Source organism: Sabethes cyaneus, chromosome 3 (genome assembly GCF_943734655.1).
Source record: "Sabethes cyaneus chromosome 3, idSabCyanKW18_F2, whole genome shotgun sequence".
NCBI classification, from domain to species: Eukaryota; Metazoa; Arthropoda; class Insecta; order Diptera; family Culicidae; genus Sabethes; species Sabethes cyaneus.
The window spans coordinates 31,246,427-31,266,607 of NC_071355.1; the positions used below are offsets into that span (position 1 = coordinate 31,246,427).

At 35.9% G+C, this 20,181-nt stretch overlaps 1 protein-coding gene across 1 annotated transcript in view; it reads right to left on the minus strand.

The window, feature by feature from the left end:
- LOC128743144 (cadherin EGF LAG seven-pass G-type receptor 1-like) overlaps nt 1-20,181 on the minus strand; it is a 117,049-nt gene that overhangs the window by 38,937 nt on the left and 57,931 nt on the right. The window contains exons 4-5 of the mRNA XM_053839669.1: nt 19,385-19,522; nt 7,392-7,578 (exon numbers count right to left, since the gene is read on the minus strand). Coding sequence (XP_053695644.1) covers nt 7,392-7,578; nt 19,385-19,522 — 325 coding nt within the window. The remainder of the gene's footprint in view (nt 1-7,391; nt 7,579-19,384; nt 19,523-20,181) is intronic.

A 20,181-nucleotide genomic window follows, 5' to 3' on the forward strand; every position in this document is an offset into this window, starting at 1 on the left:
TCTGTGCAATTTTTGGCTTGATTAGAACAGTTTTAACTACGGTTCCAGACTTGCGCGGCGTAGCAAATTTGTTCCGCTCATCATGAATGGCAGATTTATTTCCAGTAAGGTTAACCGTATCATTGACAGCGTTATCAGCTCGTGTAGGAATTCTACGTCGCTTTCCTGATCGTAGGAAACAATCCTGTTTCCAGTTTCCAAACCACTCTTTATGGATACCCTCGCAGAACGGCGTCACTTTTTTTCCGTTTGCATCTTGATAGGGTATAATAACCAGAACAAGACGTTTTTGTACTTGAATTAATTTTTCTTATGAGAGATTGTTGATTGTTGATTGTTAATTGATTATACGAAATGCCCAAAAAGTTATATTTACATCATCAACAATATTGTCATATCCTAGTGTTAAGCTGTATGTTTAATATATTGCGGCGCTTATAAGAAATCCACCTGCAGCGGCGATAATAACGCGCCTTTTTTTGTCGGAACACGACCATTATTTTGATCTATTGTGGTAATAACGCGCTTTACGAGATAACCGCGATATAAACGCAATAATAAAATATAGGTTTTATGGTTTGCAGTTCTTCAAAATAACAGTTTTGTAGCATGGTACTGATGAAAAACAATTAATTTTGTAAATTCTCATATATTAAATTACTGAAATCAGTTCTGCGCTAATCTGTTGGTGGTTTGGCTCAACAGTCAAGATAACCATGATGTGAGGATTTTTCTTGCAATATTTCTTATACACCGGTTCTGTAATATGAATTCTGAGATATTTACACGAAGAAGATTTGCAAAAAGTGACATATTTTGCATTATAAATCGCTGAATAGATTTTGCTAAAAATATTCGTTTGCTCAAAATATTGTAAATTGCAAGGAGAATTGTCCAATCAATAAGTGCGCAATCGTTCATAAAAGTGCAATTTTAGCTTAAATCTTTTCGGTCTCTTCGGCGCACTTATTGCTTGGAATGTAACGAAAAAGTACGCTGAAGATACCGAAACTTTTACTTTTATGAGCGATATCGCACTTTGGACGGTACAATTTTTCTTGCAATTAGTAATATTGATATTTATACATTAACTAGCTGACCCGACAAACTTCGGCTGCCCCCCTCCCCCCAAGCAGTGGCCGGCGCTTCCGACGGCAGGTCGCCGGCAAAACTCGCGGCCTGTGTCCGTCTCGCCCTGACTCCTGTGTACGTCTCGCCTAGTTTCTGGTTGTCTTGTTATTGACTAATGTTTTATGAAAGAGTCTAAAATTTCTCGAGTTCGATTAGGTTTTGAGTTACGCAAAAATTTCTATTTTATTTGTATGAGAGTCCGGGGACGATCAGTTGAAGGGTCTTGGCGCGGATGTGCAGAGTATCCGCTGCTCTTGCACGGGCGACATGATCCTTGAGCTCGAAAATGATGCCACTAAGAAGGGTTCTACCTACAAAGAGCTGGCAGAAAAGGTCCTCGGCGACAGCGTACAGATCCGTGCACTAACGCTTGAGATGACTTTCCGGCTTATAAAACCTGGATGAGATCACTGAAGCGGGAGAAGTAGCACGAACTTCTAAGGAGCAGTGTGAAGTAGTGGTGACCTAGCCAATTTGTCACTCCAAGCCAATCCTCAAAATGGTGCCCTTGGAATTCAGTCGTAAAAATAAGGGTAAAGTCCTTGAAAATGCTTCATTGGTGTAGTATCATTATCTTCTATCTCGGACGCTACGGCTAGAACATGTGCAAAAACGGTTTATTCGTCTTGCTCACAGGAACCTATCATGCAACGACCCCGTAAATCTGCCGCCGTATGGCGATCACTGCCGGTTGTTGAACTTCAATACGCTTGAAATACAAGATTCAACAAGCAACTTTCCTAGCAAAATTGCTCAATGGAAATAAATAAATGTTAATTTCTAGTACATTTAACAATTTAAAAAAGTGTTTCAATAGAATTGATAGCAGTATCTAAAACAGAGTTAAAGCTTTCTATTTTAAATTTCAGACCAGAATCGGTTCGTCATTTGCGATATATAAAAAAGTTTCTTCTTGTGGCAGGAGCGGATTCAATCTTCGAAAATAAGCGACACGTCAAAGTCACATTTACCCGCCATTTCTCTTGCATAATTGTCGGATTTTTGAAAGCCATTATCAGAATGATAAACCTTTAAAAACAAAAAAGTTCGATTCAGAATCTCTGTTGCTTCAGAAACTTCGTCCTCATACCTTGCTGCTTCATCGAAAGATGAATCTGCTGATTGCTGATTTTGAAGAGATTCAAAAATAACTCCCGAAACATTTCTAAATAATTTAATAGCGTCAATACGACCTTCCCACCCCGCTTATCTGAGTGTTTTAATTGTTAAGTTTTGTTGCAAATAGGTTTTCATCAGAATAATCATGACGGTAATTTTGTAGCACTGCAACTCGATTTTTTTAGCGGAGTACAAATGAAAAGCGGAGAATAGTGTAGGCGTATGAACCATAAACTTAAAGAGATCCGCATAGTAGATCTGGCGAAAACCGAGGGAAAACAGTGGACCGGTCACTACGCAAGAATGCCGGACGACTGTGCAGTAAAATCATTTCTTTTCAAGACCTCCATCACTATTAGGAATAGCGGGACCCAACGTGCTAAATGGCTCGACCAGGTTGAAGCCAATTTGCTTCTGTCGAGACGCTCAACGAATTGGCGACCCAGAACAGTAGCCCAGGCCCAAAGAACAGCGGAAAGAAACTCCAGATACAATACGAGCTGTCCTGGCTCTATGCTGCTAGGAGGAGAGTTTTATATTAGCCACGTATTTATTTAATTCTTCAGTTTTTCCAATGTAGCCGAAATGGCGCCCCCTCGAAGTGGCGCTCCAAGCAGCTGCTTGTTTTGCTTAAGGGAAGCGCCGGCCCCGACCAGAGCCGGCGTTGTAACGCGCGAGGCCCTGTGCAGATTCAGTAGCGAGGCTCTTTTTGTATGCTACAACGGAATTGGGTTAAACGTCCATTGTGACTGTCTTAATAATCGTTTTTTGGGGCAGGCTCCAATTGTTCTACACAGTTTACGGACTCAACTATCACTTTTCAAGACTCGCCCTGCGTTCATATCGGAAATATTCAACTCCACAGCGCGTAGGAGAAGTCACGGCTAAATTGTATATTGGTGCCCATTCCGTTATTGCAAAATTCCCCTCAAATCAATCCACGGACCGAGCGGATTACGTCGAAGGGTCGCATGTAGGACGTGGGCTATTATAGTTATAGAGAGTCATGTTTACATCCTAACACTTAACTAACTACTACTGTACATACTTTTAAACTACTGTAGGATTTAACCCAACCATGCCTACTCACACGCGAAAGAATATGAATAACATAGCATTCAACGCTTACGCTGCTCACGCAGGCGTAAAAGAAACAGTCGCAGATGCTGCGTGCAGACATTCTGCTATCCACACACTCGCGCACGCGCATTCTCACATCGTGATCCTGCATAGCTTATTTCCGAGCCAAAAAATTCGTGGGGAATCAGCGGCCCGTGAGGCTGGTGTCGCACTGGGATACAAATTTTGCATTACTCTCTTCTTCTACTTCTGCATCTTCGCCCCAGATTCAACTCACGGGCGGGAGTACGAGCCGTCGTGAGTAATCGGTATCAGCAGATCGAGCTGCAACGACGAACGACGAGCGATGACTGTAGCTGTTACTTAAACACACACTCGCAAAACCGCGCTGCAGCGCATGAAGAAATAAGATCGGGAGTTTTAAAGGGATGCCTAAAATTAGACCACATGAGTGTGGGCTTCGCAACACTGATTTGAGTAGATACACAGTAGATTTAACTGTTTAGTCTATTAGCTCCCACCAGTGACCAAAGCAAGGTGGAGAAAACTCCTCCTCATGGACATCCTTTGACCACCGAAATCGTGACCGATGTTTGCCAATTATGATGGGATTTCTCTACTCGAAAGCATTGCTTAAATCCAGTGCATTGTAGTGTGGTCAATTCTGTTTGGAAAGAAAACTGGAATAATTGATACGGAGGATGTGTAATCGAAAGCTCCTCCAATATCAGGAGAAGCAAAAAGTGCCGTTTCTTGATATTTGAGCGTTTTCTCAATTAACGATTTACCGTGTTGGTATCTATGTTAATCCCCATCTATGTTAATCTCCCAATCTTTAAAAATTCATTGCGGGTATAGTTATCTGAGATTTTCTCTATTAACCGAAGAAGCGTTGATGTCAGGTTTATTAGGCTGAAACCTTATTCATGATTTTCTCTTACCCCCTCTACTTTCTGCCGTCCATTTTCTGTAAGAAAATTAGTAGAATACCATTCGGACCTGGAGATGTCATTGGTTCGGAAGTGCTAAGTGCCCATTTGATCCAAACTTCCGTAAACAATCGGCTAACAAACTGAGCCGTGTCGTTGGGCATATGATCTAACGACCCATTCCAAAGCAGCGGGGCCTAATTTCACTGCACTGAAAGTGGCTAAGCTGAAGATGGGATGGTCCATATGCCCCCTAAGCGTGTTCTAGCAGCCGGAGGTCTGCTTCGGGTGCTTTGAGCAAGGGCACAAGCCCTGGAGCTGTAAGAGGCCAGACAGAAGCCATCTGTGCAGGACAAGTGGAGGTGCGGGCCATGAGTCGTCGACGTACGGCGTTGCTCATAGGACAAGGCCGGAAGTGGCGAGTAGAAACAACATTTCCATCACCTGCGGATGGAAAACATCATACTTTGATCCCGAAGCCTTTGCGGAAGTGATTCGACGAGAGCGCGATGAACGCATTATGCTCAACTCAAGCGCCGATGATTTAATAGCGGTACTTTCGCGTGCGTGTGACGCTACTATGCCTAGGAAAGGTCATTGTAGAAATGGAAGGCAACTAGTTTATTGGTGGACGGATGCGATAGCAAACCTTCGCAGGGAATGTCTCCGCGCAAGACGTAGGGTGCAAAGAGTCCGGTTGGACTAGGACAGGGCAGAGCGCCATGCGGCCTGGCAAAGGTGGCGCTCAAGTGTGAAATTAAAGTCAGCAAACGAGCCTGCTTTGAGAGATTGTGTACTAGTGCCAATGCCGTGGGGTGACGCCTATAGCATCGTGATGGTCAAAACCAGAGGTTCTGGGGCGGATCGTAGAGGGTCTGTTTCCGCGCCATGAGCCAAGACCTTGGTCTCCGGCCGCTGAGTCGCTCCACGTCCGACGTTGCAGTATCTCAGACCATAGTGCAGGCGGCTTGGAGGCTGGGGTGGCTCAATTCCTAAAGGTGAGCAAGGCACCGGGACTGGACGGCATCCCGAACATGGTCGTTAAAGCGGTTATCAAGGAGGCCCCCGAACTATTCAGAGCAGTAATGCAGAAATATTTGGACGAACGTTTTTTCCCAGATAGATGGAAGCGACAGAGGTTGGTTCTTTTGCCAAAGGCGGGAAAGCCTCCGGGCGTCCCGTCGTTATACAGGCCGATCTGTCTACTAGATACCGCGGATAAGGTGCTTGAGAAGGATCCTCAACAGGCTGGTGAAGCACACCGAGGGTGCAAACGGCCTATCAAGTATCCATTTAAAATACAATAAAGATAAAATATGTAAACAGAAATGTTTCTTCACATCTACTTATTTGCAGCATAGAAATGAACTGCACGGACACAATAAAAAAATTCAGTTATGTGACGTCAATAATAAATTTGATTTAAGTCTAGTTTTATTATACACTCATAATGGTCGAGTTACCAGAATGGATAGTTAAAACTGAAATGAAGGCGAAAGAATAAGCTCTCTTGTTGGAAAGCTCATGAACACTGGATAGTTCCATTAACCGCTGTGTTTAAAAATACATCAGTTGATTACTGATATACACCGGTTTAATTTCAGAAACCCGCGAAAATAGACTGCTATTTTTAGTTTCTCGCGAAAAATAGCAAAATATCAAAACCATAAACTTGTAGTCGATAAAATCTCTACGCTGTGCTGTAAATACCGTACGCTAAAATTGTTTCGCAAAAGTTCCTATCTTTGCTAAAGGAAACTTTCCCGAAGAATTCTACTAACAGCAATCGAAGCCATTCTTCATTTAAAAAAATGCAAGTCTAAAAAGTTTTCATTCGCAGCACTGTTCATTCCCCCACCCCTTTTTGGGCTGATTTATGGGACCATAATTTCTACTCTACCACTCCCGCTGCACTACTCGCTCCCCGAGCCCTTCCGGCTGGCACTGGCACACGAAATGAATGGAAATCACGCGAAGCACCAATTTGGGCTAAACCTCTTCGCTGTTACACCGCAGAGACGGTAAGACCGGTAAGACGAATGACTGGCGGAAAAAAAATTTTTTCCTTTTTAAGGAAGCGAGAAGGTCACATTTCAATCCCGAGCAAATTGTTTCTCTTCTATGGTTTATTATTTCAACACATAGACCCACACACACACACACCTTTCACATAGAAAATAGTTTCGGAATTCGGAGGGACACCGCATAGAGCCGAACCGAGCCGAATCGATACCGCTCGAAATAGGAGACTAACTTTTCCGGCAACTCACTCTGGGTGGCGCGGCGGGGTGGGATTGGCCTGGCTTCCACCACAACAGCATGCAGTAGTAGGTATAGCGAACGTGTGCGAAAGTGGCATTCGAGCCTGGGGAATATATGAATGATTAACTTTTACTGTTTTGCTCGGTCAAGTTGTACTGCCAGGAAGGAAGCGCAAAGGTGTGGCCGTAAGTCATAAATTGCCCTGTGACCGAACAACTGTCCACCCGTATCTATTAGAGGTAGACTATTGTAGAAAGGTACGAACTCAATGATAAGTTTCGCTTTCCATTAGTGTGGTTGATGGCGTCGGCTGGCTGGGCTGGAGTGCTTCCTCCAATGGGACATTAGTTTCCGCAGCCCATAACTAACTTATTCAATAGAAAATGCTGGAGAGATGTCATTTTCAGATATGGATAAACTTTTCTTTTGGGCCTGAAATTATATGGAAGTCATTCATAATGGTTTGTTCAATTTATGATAACACCGACGGAAAATCATTTTTCCAATCCCTAATGTCCCAGAAGGCTTGATAGAAAAATAATCACGTAAAGTTCCCTCGATCAATCAACTCATCGGTTCGTTTATTAAAAATTTTATCCACCAAGCGGAGCATGTCGTTGGCCCAGCAGAGTCAAATACCCGTAAGAGCCAAAGAGGCGAAACAGTTTCCTCAGCTCGAATCCGCCAGAACAAGCCTGTCCATCCACGTGGTCAAATTGAAACACAAGTGCCAATATAAGCCGAAAATAAACGCATCCATTGCCTACCACCACAAAATGTCCCACCCCCCAACTAGCTCTGTTTCACTGGAGCAAACACTGCTGCGAGCACGGGAAAATAAACATTTCATGCAGCTCAGGGAACACTTACCTTGAAAAAAAGTCCAATCTGGAGTCCTCGCTTTTTGACCAATTTGTTCTTGGCACGGGAGTCCACTTGCAGTGCGGCCGCTATCTTGACTGCTCCCCCGCCCTGGCAGGCTAGGTAGAACCCGGCGAACAGCAGCACCACGGCCGGCACGAGAAAGCCCCAAACGTAGGCCGGTCCTTCCATCAGCCTGCGCGGTCCAACGTCGGTCCAACGGCGTGAGGAGGCAAACCGGTCGGTCCGAATGGCGAAGGAAAAAGATAGAAAATTGAATAAAATTTAATTATGAGGCTTGCGTTTCGGGCACTCGGCCGGTCGGACGGCTCTTCGGGGCAAAAATTTATATTTGAGAACGGTACGAAATAATTCTACTCCAAGCTGACAGCTTGATGCAATTTATTTCGGCATTTGAGTGTGAATGAGAAAATATGCTGCAATCTACCGAACAGATAAAATGTCAAACGATGTTGCTCTACTATGCTGGGCGACGATTATTTGAGGGTAAAGCTATAGAATCTAGTGTTGAGGGTTTCATGGTTCATTGACTATTTAGGTAAAAGTTATGTGGTCATAAACAAAGCCGGAAAGGGGAAAGAGATGTGAAACTTTAGGTTAAATATAGCAACCTGCCGACTGGACCTCAATTTATTTCAACGGGGGTGGTAAGCCTGTAGGTTATTTATTTAGCTGTCCAATGTCAATGTGACCAGTAACGTTTTGGCTGATTACTTTGAGTCTGTAAATAGCAACTAAAGAATAACCCTATAACTCCATCAGTTTAAACGCGATGAAGTTGCTTTATTGTGTAAATTCTGTAGTTTAATATTTTCTAATGCTTTCTCTTACTGCAATGTTTTCGTTATGTTTCTTATTGAAAATGAAAACATAGACAATCAGAGTAACAGTGTTTGCATTATAATGAAAAATAAAAGGAAAAACAGGAAGATAAAAAGAAAAGAATACAACAAAAGAAGACAACAAAAGAAGACAAGAAAATTAGAAAACTAAATGTGAATAAAAGATGAGATGAACAATTAAAAGAAGACAAGTTGATAAGTATAGACAAAAGGTAAGCAGCGTAGGCGTGGGGTCAATCCCGGCGTAGTGGTTAGCATTCACGCCGAGGACCCGGGTTCAAATCCCAACCCCGCAGAAGTCACGAATGACCTAAGCTGTTAAAGTGACTATAATCAACAAACAAACAACAAACAAAAAAAAAACAGCGTAGGCGAGAAGACCAGAAGGGAAAAGATGAGAAAAGTAGATAAGATAAGAAAGATAAGACAGACAAGAAGAAAGCCAAGATAAGAAGAAAAAAAAGTACAGAAGAATAATAATAAAAAGTAATGAACTACAAAAATATATAGCGCACAAATATGACCCATAAAGAAAAAAACGTGGGACAACATGGCAATAAGACAATACGAAGACGAAAAAAGAAGAAAAGAAAATCATATGTTGAACAAAATAATAAAAATAGTAGTCGAGTAGATTAAAAATGGACTTTGGAGAAAATTGGAGAAATAGGCAGAAGATAAGGAGAGTAGACAAGAAGACAATAACGTAGACAAAAAGATAAACATAAGAACATAAGAAAAGAAGTCTAGACAATAAGAAAAGCAGACAAGAAAATAAGTATAGTACGCTCAAGTCTTTTTTTACATGGGGGATACGCGCCGTGTAAAAAAACCGTTTAAAAATACCGCGTTAATTCGAAAATCGTCCTAAAATAAATCGTGTTAATTCAAAAATCGATGTAACAAACCGCGTTAGTTCAAAATCGTCAAAAAAGCCGCTCGAATTTAAAAATCGCTGAAAAACCCGTGTTAATTCGAAAAATGATTTAAAAAAAACCGCGTTAATTCAAAAATCGTCATTAAAAACCGCGTTAATTCAAAATCGTAAAACTAAACCGTGTAAAAAAAGACTTGAGTGTAGATATGAATTCAAGGAGAGTAGATAAGAATAAAAGTAAGACAAGCACACAAAAATCTGAGATAAGTGGAAGGGAAGAGAAGAAAAGTAGACAAGACGACAAGGAGATAAGAAACAAGAAAGGAAAGAAAAGATAAGAAAAACACTGAAAAGTACATAAGATGAAAAAGTGCAAAAGAAAAACGAAGTGGGAAATATGATAACCACAAAGATAATAAAGCACAAAGCTATAACACTGTAGAGAAAAGAATGTGATAAAGAAGACAAAAAGATAAGAAAAAAAACGATAAAAGAAATCAAGAACTGTGGACAAGTAGACAAAATTATACAACAAAAAAAGTAGGCAAGAAGGTAAAAATACACTCAACTGTTTTTTTACACCGGGGATAAAAACCGTTTCAATTCGAAAAAAGTTGTAAAAACCGCGTGAATTCAAACATCATCGTAGAAAAACCGCGTCAATTAAAAAATAACCGAAAGAGCTATTTAAAATCCAAAAGTCGTCGAAAAACCGTTCGAATTTCAAATATCTCTGAAAAAACCCTGTGAATTCGAAAAATGATGTAAAAAACGCGTTAGTTTAAAAAAAAGCGAAAAAACCGTGTTAATTCAAAACTTGTCATAACCACCGCGTTCACTCGAAAAAAAACGTGAAAAATAAAACTTGAGAGTATACAAGTAGTTGAAAACGTGGACGAAAGGACAAAAAAGCAGACTAAATCAGTAAATTAGACAAAAATATGGGAAAAGTAGACAACAAGATCAAAAAATAGACGGAATGATAAGAAAAGCAGACATAAAACTTAGCAAAATCGGCCAAATATAATAAAAATATGTAAATAAATACAACAAACAAGCAGAAAAGAACACAAGAGGATAATAGAACAAGATAAGGCGTAAACAAAACAATACGAACAGAAAAGTGTAGTGATAAAAAGAAGCAGTAAGAAAAGAAAGGAAAACCAGAATAGATTGCAAAAATAGACAAGTAAACAAGTAGAACAAGTAAAGTAGATGAAAAGAATTGAAAATCTTTAAAAGAAAGATGAAAAGATTGAAAAAAGTAGAATGAACAGATCAGAAGAGCAGAACGAAAAGACAAGAGAAGTAGACATGTACAGTCTAGGTCTAGGTCATGATCGACATACGAATCTTCATTTGATAATTAGATCAGGTAGTAGAATTAAACGGTAACAATAGCTTTTCCTGTTACCTTTTTTAGACAAGAATAATAAAGTCGACGAAACGATAAGAAGATAGTAAGATAAGAGAACGGCAAGATCAGTAAACTAACGAAGACGAAAAGATAAATAAGCATAAATATTGAAAGACAGAACGATAAATTGACAAAATTATAGATTAATGAAACATAGAAAAGTCGGAAAATAGAAAAGTGAAAAGACAAATAGACGAAAAGATGGAAGCAGAATGGTAAACGACGAAAGGTTAAATACCGCAAAGATAAAAATACCAAAATGACAAAAAAAAACAAAAAAACCAAAAGATCAGAATACCAAAAGAACAAAAGACCAAATGACCTGCAGACCAGAAGGCCAGAAGACCAAAAGACCGAAAGTCCAAAAGGCCAAAAGATCAAAAGGCCAAAGGACCAAAAAACCACATTACCAAAGACCAAAAGATCAGAAGACCAAAAGTTTAAAAGACCAAAAGATCACAAGGCCAGAAAACCAAAAGTCCAAAAGACCAAAAAAACCAAAAGATCAAGAGACCAAAAGACCGAAAGAACAAAAAGAGCAAATTACCAAAGACCAAAAGAGTGGAAGACCAAAAGACCAAATGACCAAAAGACCAGAAGACCAAATAACCGTAAGACCAAATAACCATAAGACCAAAAGACCAAAGGAACAAACGACCAAAATACCAAAATATCAAAAGACCAAAAGATCAAAGGACCAAAAGACCAAAAGACCGAAGGACCACAGGACTGAAAGATCGAAAGACCAGAATAGCAAAAGACCAAAGTACCAAAAGATCAAAAGACTAAAAGACCAACAGTTTAAAAGACCAAAAGATCAAAAGGCCTGAAGACCAAAAAACCACATTACCAAATACCAAAAGACCAAAAGATCAGAAGACCAAAGTTTTAAAAGACCAAAAGATCACAAGGCCAAAAAACCAAAAGACCAAAAGATCAAAAGACCAAAAAACCATCAAGAGACCAAAAGACCAAAAGACCAAAAGACCAAATTATCAAAGAATAAAAGACCAAAAGAGCGGAAGACCAAAAGCCCAAAAGATTAAAAGAACAAAGGACCAAAAGACCAACAGACCAAAAGAGTAAAAGAACATAAAGACCAAAAGTTCAAAAGCCCAAAAGACCAAAGGACCAAACGACCAAAAGACCGAAGTACCACAGGGCTGAAAGACCGAAAGATAAAAATAGCAAAAGACCAAAGGACCAAAAGATCAACAGACCAAAATACCAAAAGATCAAAAGACCGAAGGACCACAGGACTGAAAGATCGAAAGACCAAAATAGCAAAAGACCAAAGGACTAAAAGATCAAAAGACTAAAAGACCAACAGTTCAAAAGATCAAAAGATCAGAAGACCAAAAATTTAAAAGACCAAAAGATCAATAGGCCAGAAGACTAAAAAACCACATTACCAAAGACCAAAGGACCAAAAGACCAACAGATCAAATGACCAAAAGAACATAAAGACCAAAAGATCAAAAGACCAAAAGGCCAAAAAACCAAAAGACCAAAGGACCAAAAGACCAAAAGACCGAAGGACCACAAGACTGAAAGACCAAAATAGCAAAAGACCAAAGGAAGAAAAAGATAGGACTCACAACGACAACTTGTTAAGCGTAGCTACCTATTACCCCCCCCACCTTCCTTTCCACTCTTCCGCCCATTCCCAAAACATCCTTCATTACTTTCCCTTACCGTCCCTTCATCAATTGTAGAATCATCGTTTCAAAAAAAATATGTTTATATATGCCTGACCGCATTTCAAGGTCATGACTAAAATCACGAGTTTGGCCAAAAGACCAAAGGACCAAATGACCAAAAGACCAGAAAATCAAAAGATCAAGAGACCAAAACACCAAAAGAACTTAAAGAACAAAAGACCAAAAGACCGAACACCAAAAGACCAGAATACCAAAGGACCAAAAGACCAAAATACCAAAAAAATCCGAAAGGCCAAAAGACCGAAAGACCAAAAGACCTAAGGACCAAAAGACCGAAGGACCACAAGACTGAAAGACCAAAATAGCAAAAGACCAACGGTCCAAAGGACCAAAAGATCAAAATACCAAAGGTCCAAAAGAGCAAAAAACCGAAAGACCAAAAGAGCAAAAGATCAGAAGACTAAAAGTTTAAAAGACCAAAAGATCACAAGGCCAAAAAACCAAAAGATCAAAAGTCCAAAAGACCAAAAAACCATCAAGAGACCAAAAGACCGAAAGACCAAAAGACCAACAGATCAAAAGACCAAAGGACCAAAAGACCAAAAGACCGAAAGATCAAAAGACCAAAGATCCAAAAGACCAAAAGAAAAAGGACCAAAAGACCGAAAGACACAAAGAAAAGAGACAAAAATACAAAAGACCAAAAGGTAAAAAAACAAAAAGACCAAAAGAGCAAGAGATAAAATGACAAAAAGAAAAGAATAAAAGTAGGCACACAGATAAGAGAATAAGACTTAAAGAAATCGGAAAAGTAGACAAGATAGGAAGAGAAGACAAGAATAAGAGGGCAGAAAGATGAATACAAGACAAAAAGATTAAATTAAAAACGAACAGAAAAGTAGATAAGACGAATGAAATCAAAAGTACATTGAAAAGCTAGAATAATGAACAACGACGATAATAAAGCGCGAAGTTCATATGACATCGTCTGTCGTTGTATGACATCGTAAGGAAAAGAAGGTGAGAAATGAAGGCAAATAGATAAGGAAAACGACGAAGATGAAAACTGAAAACAACAACATTGGAAAAGAAAACCAAATGATAAGAAGAGTAGAAAAACGTACAAAACGACCAGAAAAGAAAATATTAGTAAACAATAAAAACCGAAAACTGGTCAAGAAGATAGAAAGTAAAAATGATTAAAAAATCGGACAAATAGATAACAAAATTAAAGGAAAAGATAAAAAAGTAAACTCGAAAATAAAAAGACCAGAATGAATTGAAAAGAATGAAAATCAGAACGAAAAGCTGGGGTAAATAGACAGGAAGAAAAAATAGACTAGACGACAGGTAAACAATGAAACAGGAAGACTGGACGTTAACCTTTCGTTACTTACGCAAAGTTCTATTTATAGGCATGCTAAAACTTAACAGAATTCACTCGAGTACTAATTCCACTTGGTGAAAAACCTACGAAGCTTTTTCCACCGTTTGAAAGATCTTGGGTTGCAGATCAAGTTTGCTGGAATCCCGAGGTATACCAAGATACAGTTGACGGTTCACAGGCGTTGTACCAAATACAACAGCGCGAGTAACGGAGGGTTAAGATGGCAAGAAAACAATTCAAGAAGAAAATTACAAAATGACAAACACATAGAGAAACAGAACAATAAAAAGACAAAAAAACAATAATTAAATAGCCCAAAAGATCAAAAATAGGCCAACAAAAAGATACAAAGAACAAAGAAATTTTAAATACAAAGATAAAGATAAAGATAAAGATAAAGATAAAGATAAAGATAAAGATAAAGATAAAGATAAAGATAAAGATAAAGATAAAGATAAAGATAAAGATAAAGATAAAGATAAAGATAAAGATAAAGATAAAGATAAAGATAAAGATAAAGATAAAGATAAAGATAAAGATAAAGATAAAGATAAAGATAAAGATAAAGATAAAGATAAAGATAAAGATAAAGATAAAGATAAAGATAAAGATAAAGATAAAGATAAAGATAAAGATAAAGATAAAGATAAAGATAAAGATAAAGATAAAGATAAAGATAAAGATAAAGATAAAGATAAAGATAAAGATAAAGATAAAGATAAAGATAAAGATAAAGATAAAGATAAAGATAAAGATAAAGATAAAGATAAAGATAAAGATAAAGATAAAGATAAAGATAAAGATAAAGCTAAAGATAAAGATAAAGATAAAGATAAAGATAAAGATAAAGATAAAGATAAAGATAAAGATAAAGATAAAGATAAAGATAAAGATAAAGATAAAGATAAAGATAAAGATAAAGATAAAGATAAAGATAAAGATAAAGATAAAGATAAAGATAAAGATAAAGATAAAGATAAAGATAAAGATAAAGATAAAGATAAAGATAAAGATAAAGATAAAGATAAAGATAAAGATAAAGATAAAGATAAAGATAAAGATAAAGATAAAGATAAAGATAAAGATAAAGATAAAGATAAAGATAAAGATAAAGATAAAGATAAAGATAAAGATAAAGATAAAGATAAAGATAAAGATAAAGATAAAGATAAAGATAAAGATAAAAATAAAGATAAAGATAAAGATAAAGATAAAGATAAAGATAAAGATAAAAATGAAGATGAAGATGAAGATGAAGATGAAGATGAAGATGAAGATGAAGATGAAGATGAAGATGAAGATGAAGATGAAGATCAAAAGACGAAAAGATAAAAAATCAAATGCATAAAAAGACAGTGAAATAAAAAATATAAAAAGACAACATTAAATAGATAAAGAAACACGAAAAACAGGGAAAAGCTATTATAAAAGAAGCAAAATGATAAAAGACAGTGAGAAGAAAAACAAAAAGAATAGAAGACAAAAGATATAAAGACAAATAAATAGAAGATAAAAAAATAAATAAAAGACAGAGTTAAAAGATAGAAAGATAAAAGACAGAAGAAAAACAAATGTGTAGAAAGATAAAGGGATACAAAGCTAGAAAAAACATAGAAAAATAAAAGGATACAAAGATAAAAAGACAAAAGTGATGAAACGATTAAAAGAAAAGGTATAAAAGGGTGGAAGCAAAAGCAAAAAGAGATACAAAAAAATAAATAGAGAGATTAAAAGATAAAAAAATTTTGTTGTTAAACTAAATTATAAGAAGATAGAAAGATGTAAGTTCAAGGATAATGCATATAATGTCAAGAAGATAATGTAAGAAAATAGGAAGATAAGCTGAGAAGCAAAGAAGCTAGGAAGCTAAGAAGCTAAGAAGCTAAGATGCTAAGAAGCTAAGAAGCTAAGAAGCTAAGAAGCTAAGAAGCTAAGAAGCTAAGAAGCTAAGAAGCTAAGAAGCTAAGAAGCATGAATTCAGAAATACAAAATATAAACGTAAAATTAAGAAGTATGTGAATAAATTGAAAGATCAATTATAAAAATTCAAGCAAATATGGATTAATAAATTTAAAAAATAATTAATTGACAAAAAACTTATAAAAAACCCGATTTAATCCACCTAGTGGTGAAAGAACCTTTGTTATACGGTCTGCATCTACGTTAACGTTGTGTAGTGCGTTTGTTTACATAATTTTTTTTGGCAATTGAAAAAGTTTACAAAATTTGAACAAAATAGGAGCACTTATAAATTTTGATAGATCCTTTTTTCATGAAATTGCTGAGAAAGTATAAGTAAGTTGTTACTAATTTGAGTAAATGCAAGTAAAAGTAAGTTGTAAGAGGAAATATTATTATTTAACATATACATTGCGTAGTAAAGGTCTAGTTTAAAGGTTTTGAACTATGCATAATTTACTGTAATGCCATTCTAATTGATTCAATAAAGTTTTCAACAATTTTTATTAACCTTCGGTTACTCACGCTGTTGTATTTTGTACAACACGTGTAGATTTTAGAATGCCATATTGTTATAAAGTTACAAATTGATGTTTAACTAACGTATATTTTTCAATAAACTTGTTATGAGCAAAATACCATAATTATTCAATGCATTAATACTTTAAACTGTTGGCAAAATAGATCAGCAAAAACTGACATCACAGAAACGAAGCAATCAGTATGTGAGGTGTACCGCAATAGGCCCCAGCTGGAACTTTCTCTCGTTTCTCCATATGGAAAAATAGTGTCTGTATGCAACAAAACTATCAGCAAAAGTAAAATGTTTTAAATGTATCCGTCTGTCGGTAGTCAAGTAATTTGGGGTCAAAACTAGGATATTTTTATAATCAAAGTTCTACAGTTCCTAAACAAGCAATTATAGAGGTATACTATGTTCAGCAAAGTAGTGTATTTTTACTATTAGTACAACATGAAAAAGTCATACAACAATTACAAGACGAGCTAAAATGGAAAAACTGATTTGACAAATAAATAAGATTTTTCTCTCTTCGCTGAAGAGATAGAAGGTTACTGTCTTCAGCAAAGTGTCTTGTAATAATATACTCTTCAACTTTACAGAACACATCAATGTGTTATATTGAAACTGAAGAAATTTTTTTTTTTTATTTCACTTTTAGGGGGATTAATCAAAATTTAAATTCTACCAGACGATAGAGCTTGCAATTTCAAGAAACTCTTCCAAAGGTGCGATAAACCTAAAACCAGGTTTTCCTAGTCAAAACTCTAATGCGCACATTTTTTTGGTTTTGGGCTATTGTCTCCCGCGAGCAACCGTGTTACAAAAGTTGGCGCGAGTGTTCAAGGGTTAATATCTTTTGACCGGCAAAATCAATTCTTCTGAAATTTTGCAGATATATTTGCAGCAATTAAACCTCTAATTTGATGCCAAAAAAATTTAAACTAGATAAATTATCTAAGATGAAATAGTCGAAAATAATTGTAAATTTTAATGTGTTGTATACAATTGCTCATAACTTTTGAATTAAACGTCCAATCAAAAAACAAATCAATAGTGATCTATTAGGCTATATTACCTTTCAAATGAGAATAATAGCGCATAAATCGGTTCAGCCAACTCTGGGAAACAGGCGATCAATTGTACCTAGTCAAAACCGGTTTTTTAAGGCTAACTTTTAAACTGCTTGTCCGTTTTCAATAAAACTTGGTAAAAAGTTTAGTAATAGCAAGAGCTTTCATTTGGTACTAAGATCGTTCAAATTGGTTGCGTAGTTCCGGAGAAACGCGTATCACGTAGTTTTCACATTTTTGCTTATAACTTTTAAACGAAACGTCAGACAGCAATGCAATTCAATAGTGATATACTAGGCAATAATACCTTTCAAACAAAAGTAAAAGCGGTCAAATCGGTTCAGCCACCTTTGAGAAACAGGCGATAGAAAATGAGCTGCACATACACACATACACACACACACACACAGACATTGCTCAGTTCGTCGAGCTCTATCGATTGGTATATGTGATTCGGCCCTCCGGGCCTCGGATCAATTTCGTGTTTTTCGACCAATTTCTAAACCTTTGTTATATAGTATAACAAAGGTAAAACATCAAAAGAAAACAAATGTTGCTTAAAATCAGAAAAAAATAAAATTAGAAGGTTGATCGTAAATAAACAAAATAAACCACAAAATAACAAAAAAATACCACAATAGATCAAAATAATGGTCGCAGTAGTCAAATCTTCCGACAAAAAAAATAAACAAAAGGGTTCAATACAAATAAATTAAAAAAGGGTAAAGAATAAAAAAAATAGGAGGTAAAAAAGAATGCCGAAGAAAAGATTAAAAAGAGAACCAACATGGAAAAAGAATAAAAGAAAACATTGAAAAATACAGAGCATAAAACCGGTTAGAAGAGAAATAAATAAATTAATCATTGGCAATATAAAACGATTAAGACCAAGCAATTGAAATAAATATATAAATCAAATAGATGATGCCAACAACTGCTAAAGCTGTCCTAAAAGAGATGCAACAGGAAATATATAAAGATAAACTAACAGACATATAGAAAGGAAACGTAGAGAAAATTAGAAGTTATATCATTAAATGGACAAATCAAATTGCAGAAGGTAAGCTCTCGAAATAAATATAATTTAACCAGTGATGAAAGAAAAACGCAAAAATGGCTAAATTAAAATTAAAAAATAATAGAATGAATAAGTCAATTACATTCAAAAAAAATTTTAAATTAAAAAATCAGAAAGAATAAAAAATGGAGAATGTAGAATGGAGCAGAGAGAAGGCAGAATGGAGAATAGAGACGTTACATTTTAAATGTTAAATGTTAAATGTTAAATGTTAAATGTTAAATGTTAAATGTTAAATGTTAAATGTTAAATGTTAAATGTTAAATGTTAAATGTTAAATGTTAAATGTTAAATGTTAAATGTTAAATGTTAAATGTTAAATGTTAAATGTTAAATGTTAAATGTTAAATGTTAAATGTTAAATGTTAAATGTTAAATGTTAAATGTTAAATGTTAAATGTTAAATGTTAAATGTTAAATGTTAAATGTTAAATGTTAAATGTTAAATGTTAAATGTTAAATGTTAAATGTTAAATGTTAAATGTTAAATGTTAAATGTTAAATGTTAAATGTTAAATGTTAAATGTTAAATGTTAAATGTTAAATGTTAAATGTTAAATGTTAAATGTTAAATGTTAAATGTTAAATGTTAAATGTTAAATGTTAAATGTTAAATGTTAAATGTTAAATGTTAAATGTTAAATGTTAAATGTTAAATGTTAAATGTTAAATGTTAAATGTTAAATGTTAAATGTTAAATGTTAAATGTTAAATGTTAAATGTTAAATGTTAAATGTTAAATGTTAAATGTTAAATGTTAAATGTTAAATGTTAAATGTTAAATGTTAAATGTTAAATGTTAAATGTTAAATGTTAAATGTTAAATGTTAAATGTTAAATGTTAAATGTTAAATGTTAAATGTTAAATGTTAAATGTTAAATGTTAAATGTTAAATGTTAAATGTTAAATGTTAAATGTTAAATGTTAAATGTTAAATGTTAAATGTTAAATGTTAAATGCTAAATGTTAAATGTTAAATGTTAAATGTTAAATGTTAAATGTTAAATGTAATTAATTATTGGTATTGCATATTGCATAGTTAATGAAAGTCAATCCATGACATTTTTTAATTCGATAAATTGATAAAAATATTACGAAAATTTTGTGTTTCCCAAAAATTAGCGTCGACCGATAAAACGTTTACACTGAGATTTGAATTTACTCACCAGCAATGGCTGTCCCCATTCAGATCGTGCACGATTTGGGCGATCACCTGGGCACCGGTTACCTTTACGTCCCGTTCCTTGTACTTGAAGGCGGCGGCTACTCCCAGCATGAGCAGCGGAAAGCCCCAGGACAGCAAACTGTGGAGCAAAGCAAAACATAAAAAATAAAATGAAGAAAAGATTAACGCTACAAAACATTTCCACCACCCAGGTGAGTGCTTTCTCTACGTGTCCCATGGGATCGATAAAAGCTATATACATAATATGCGTAGGAAATGTCCTCGGGTTCCGACTTTGTTCCGCCAGAACTTTGAAGGTGAGAAAATCATCAACAAAATGGCAAAATCGATTCCGAAACTCCCGTTCCGGTAGAAGGGGAACCACCTGCTCCGGTTAAGTTTTTCAATATGTTTTGTGTTGTTCCTTCGACGAACGGCGATGAAATGTCCGCTCTGCTGTGCTGTTCAACGGCATTGCAGATCCTTCATCTTCTTTGTAACTTTTCACTTCAACTCTTTCATAAAATTGTCATTATTGTTGCTGGAAGGCGAACTTTTACGGTCATTCAAAAGTTTTCGCTCCATTCTTACGTCAGTGATGATACAGCTGAGCATCAGTTTGAGGAAGGAAATTCTTTAGTACGTTTTGAGTGAACATTCTCTGGTTGAGAAGGGTTTATCTCACAATGGATAGTTCCGAGAATGATTTAGTTGTTCGTGTCAGTTTTAACTTTACGGGAGTTCGAAAATGAAAGTCGACCTTCAAAAAGCTTATCTAATTAATCAATGTGAAAGTGA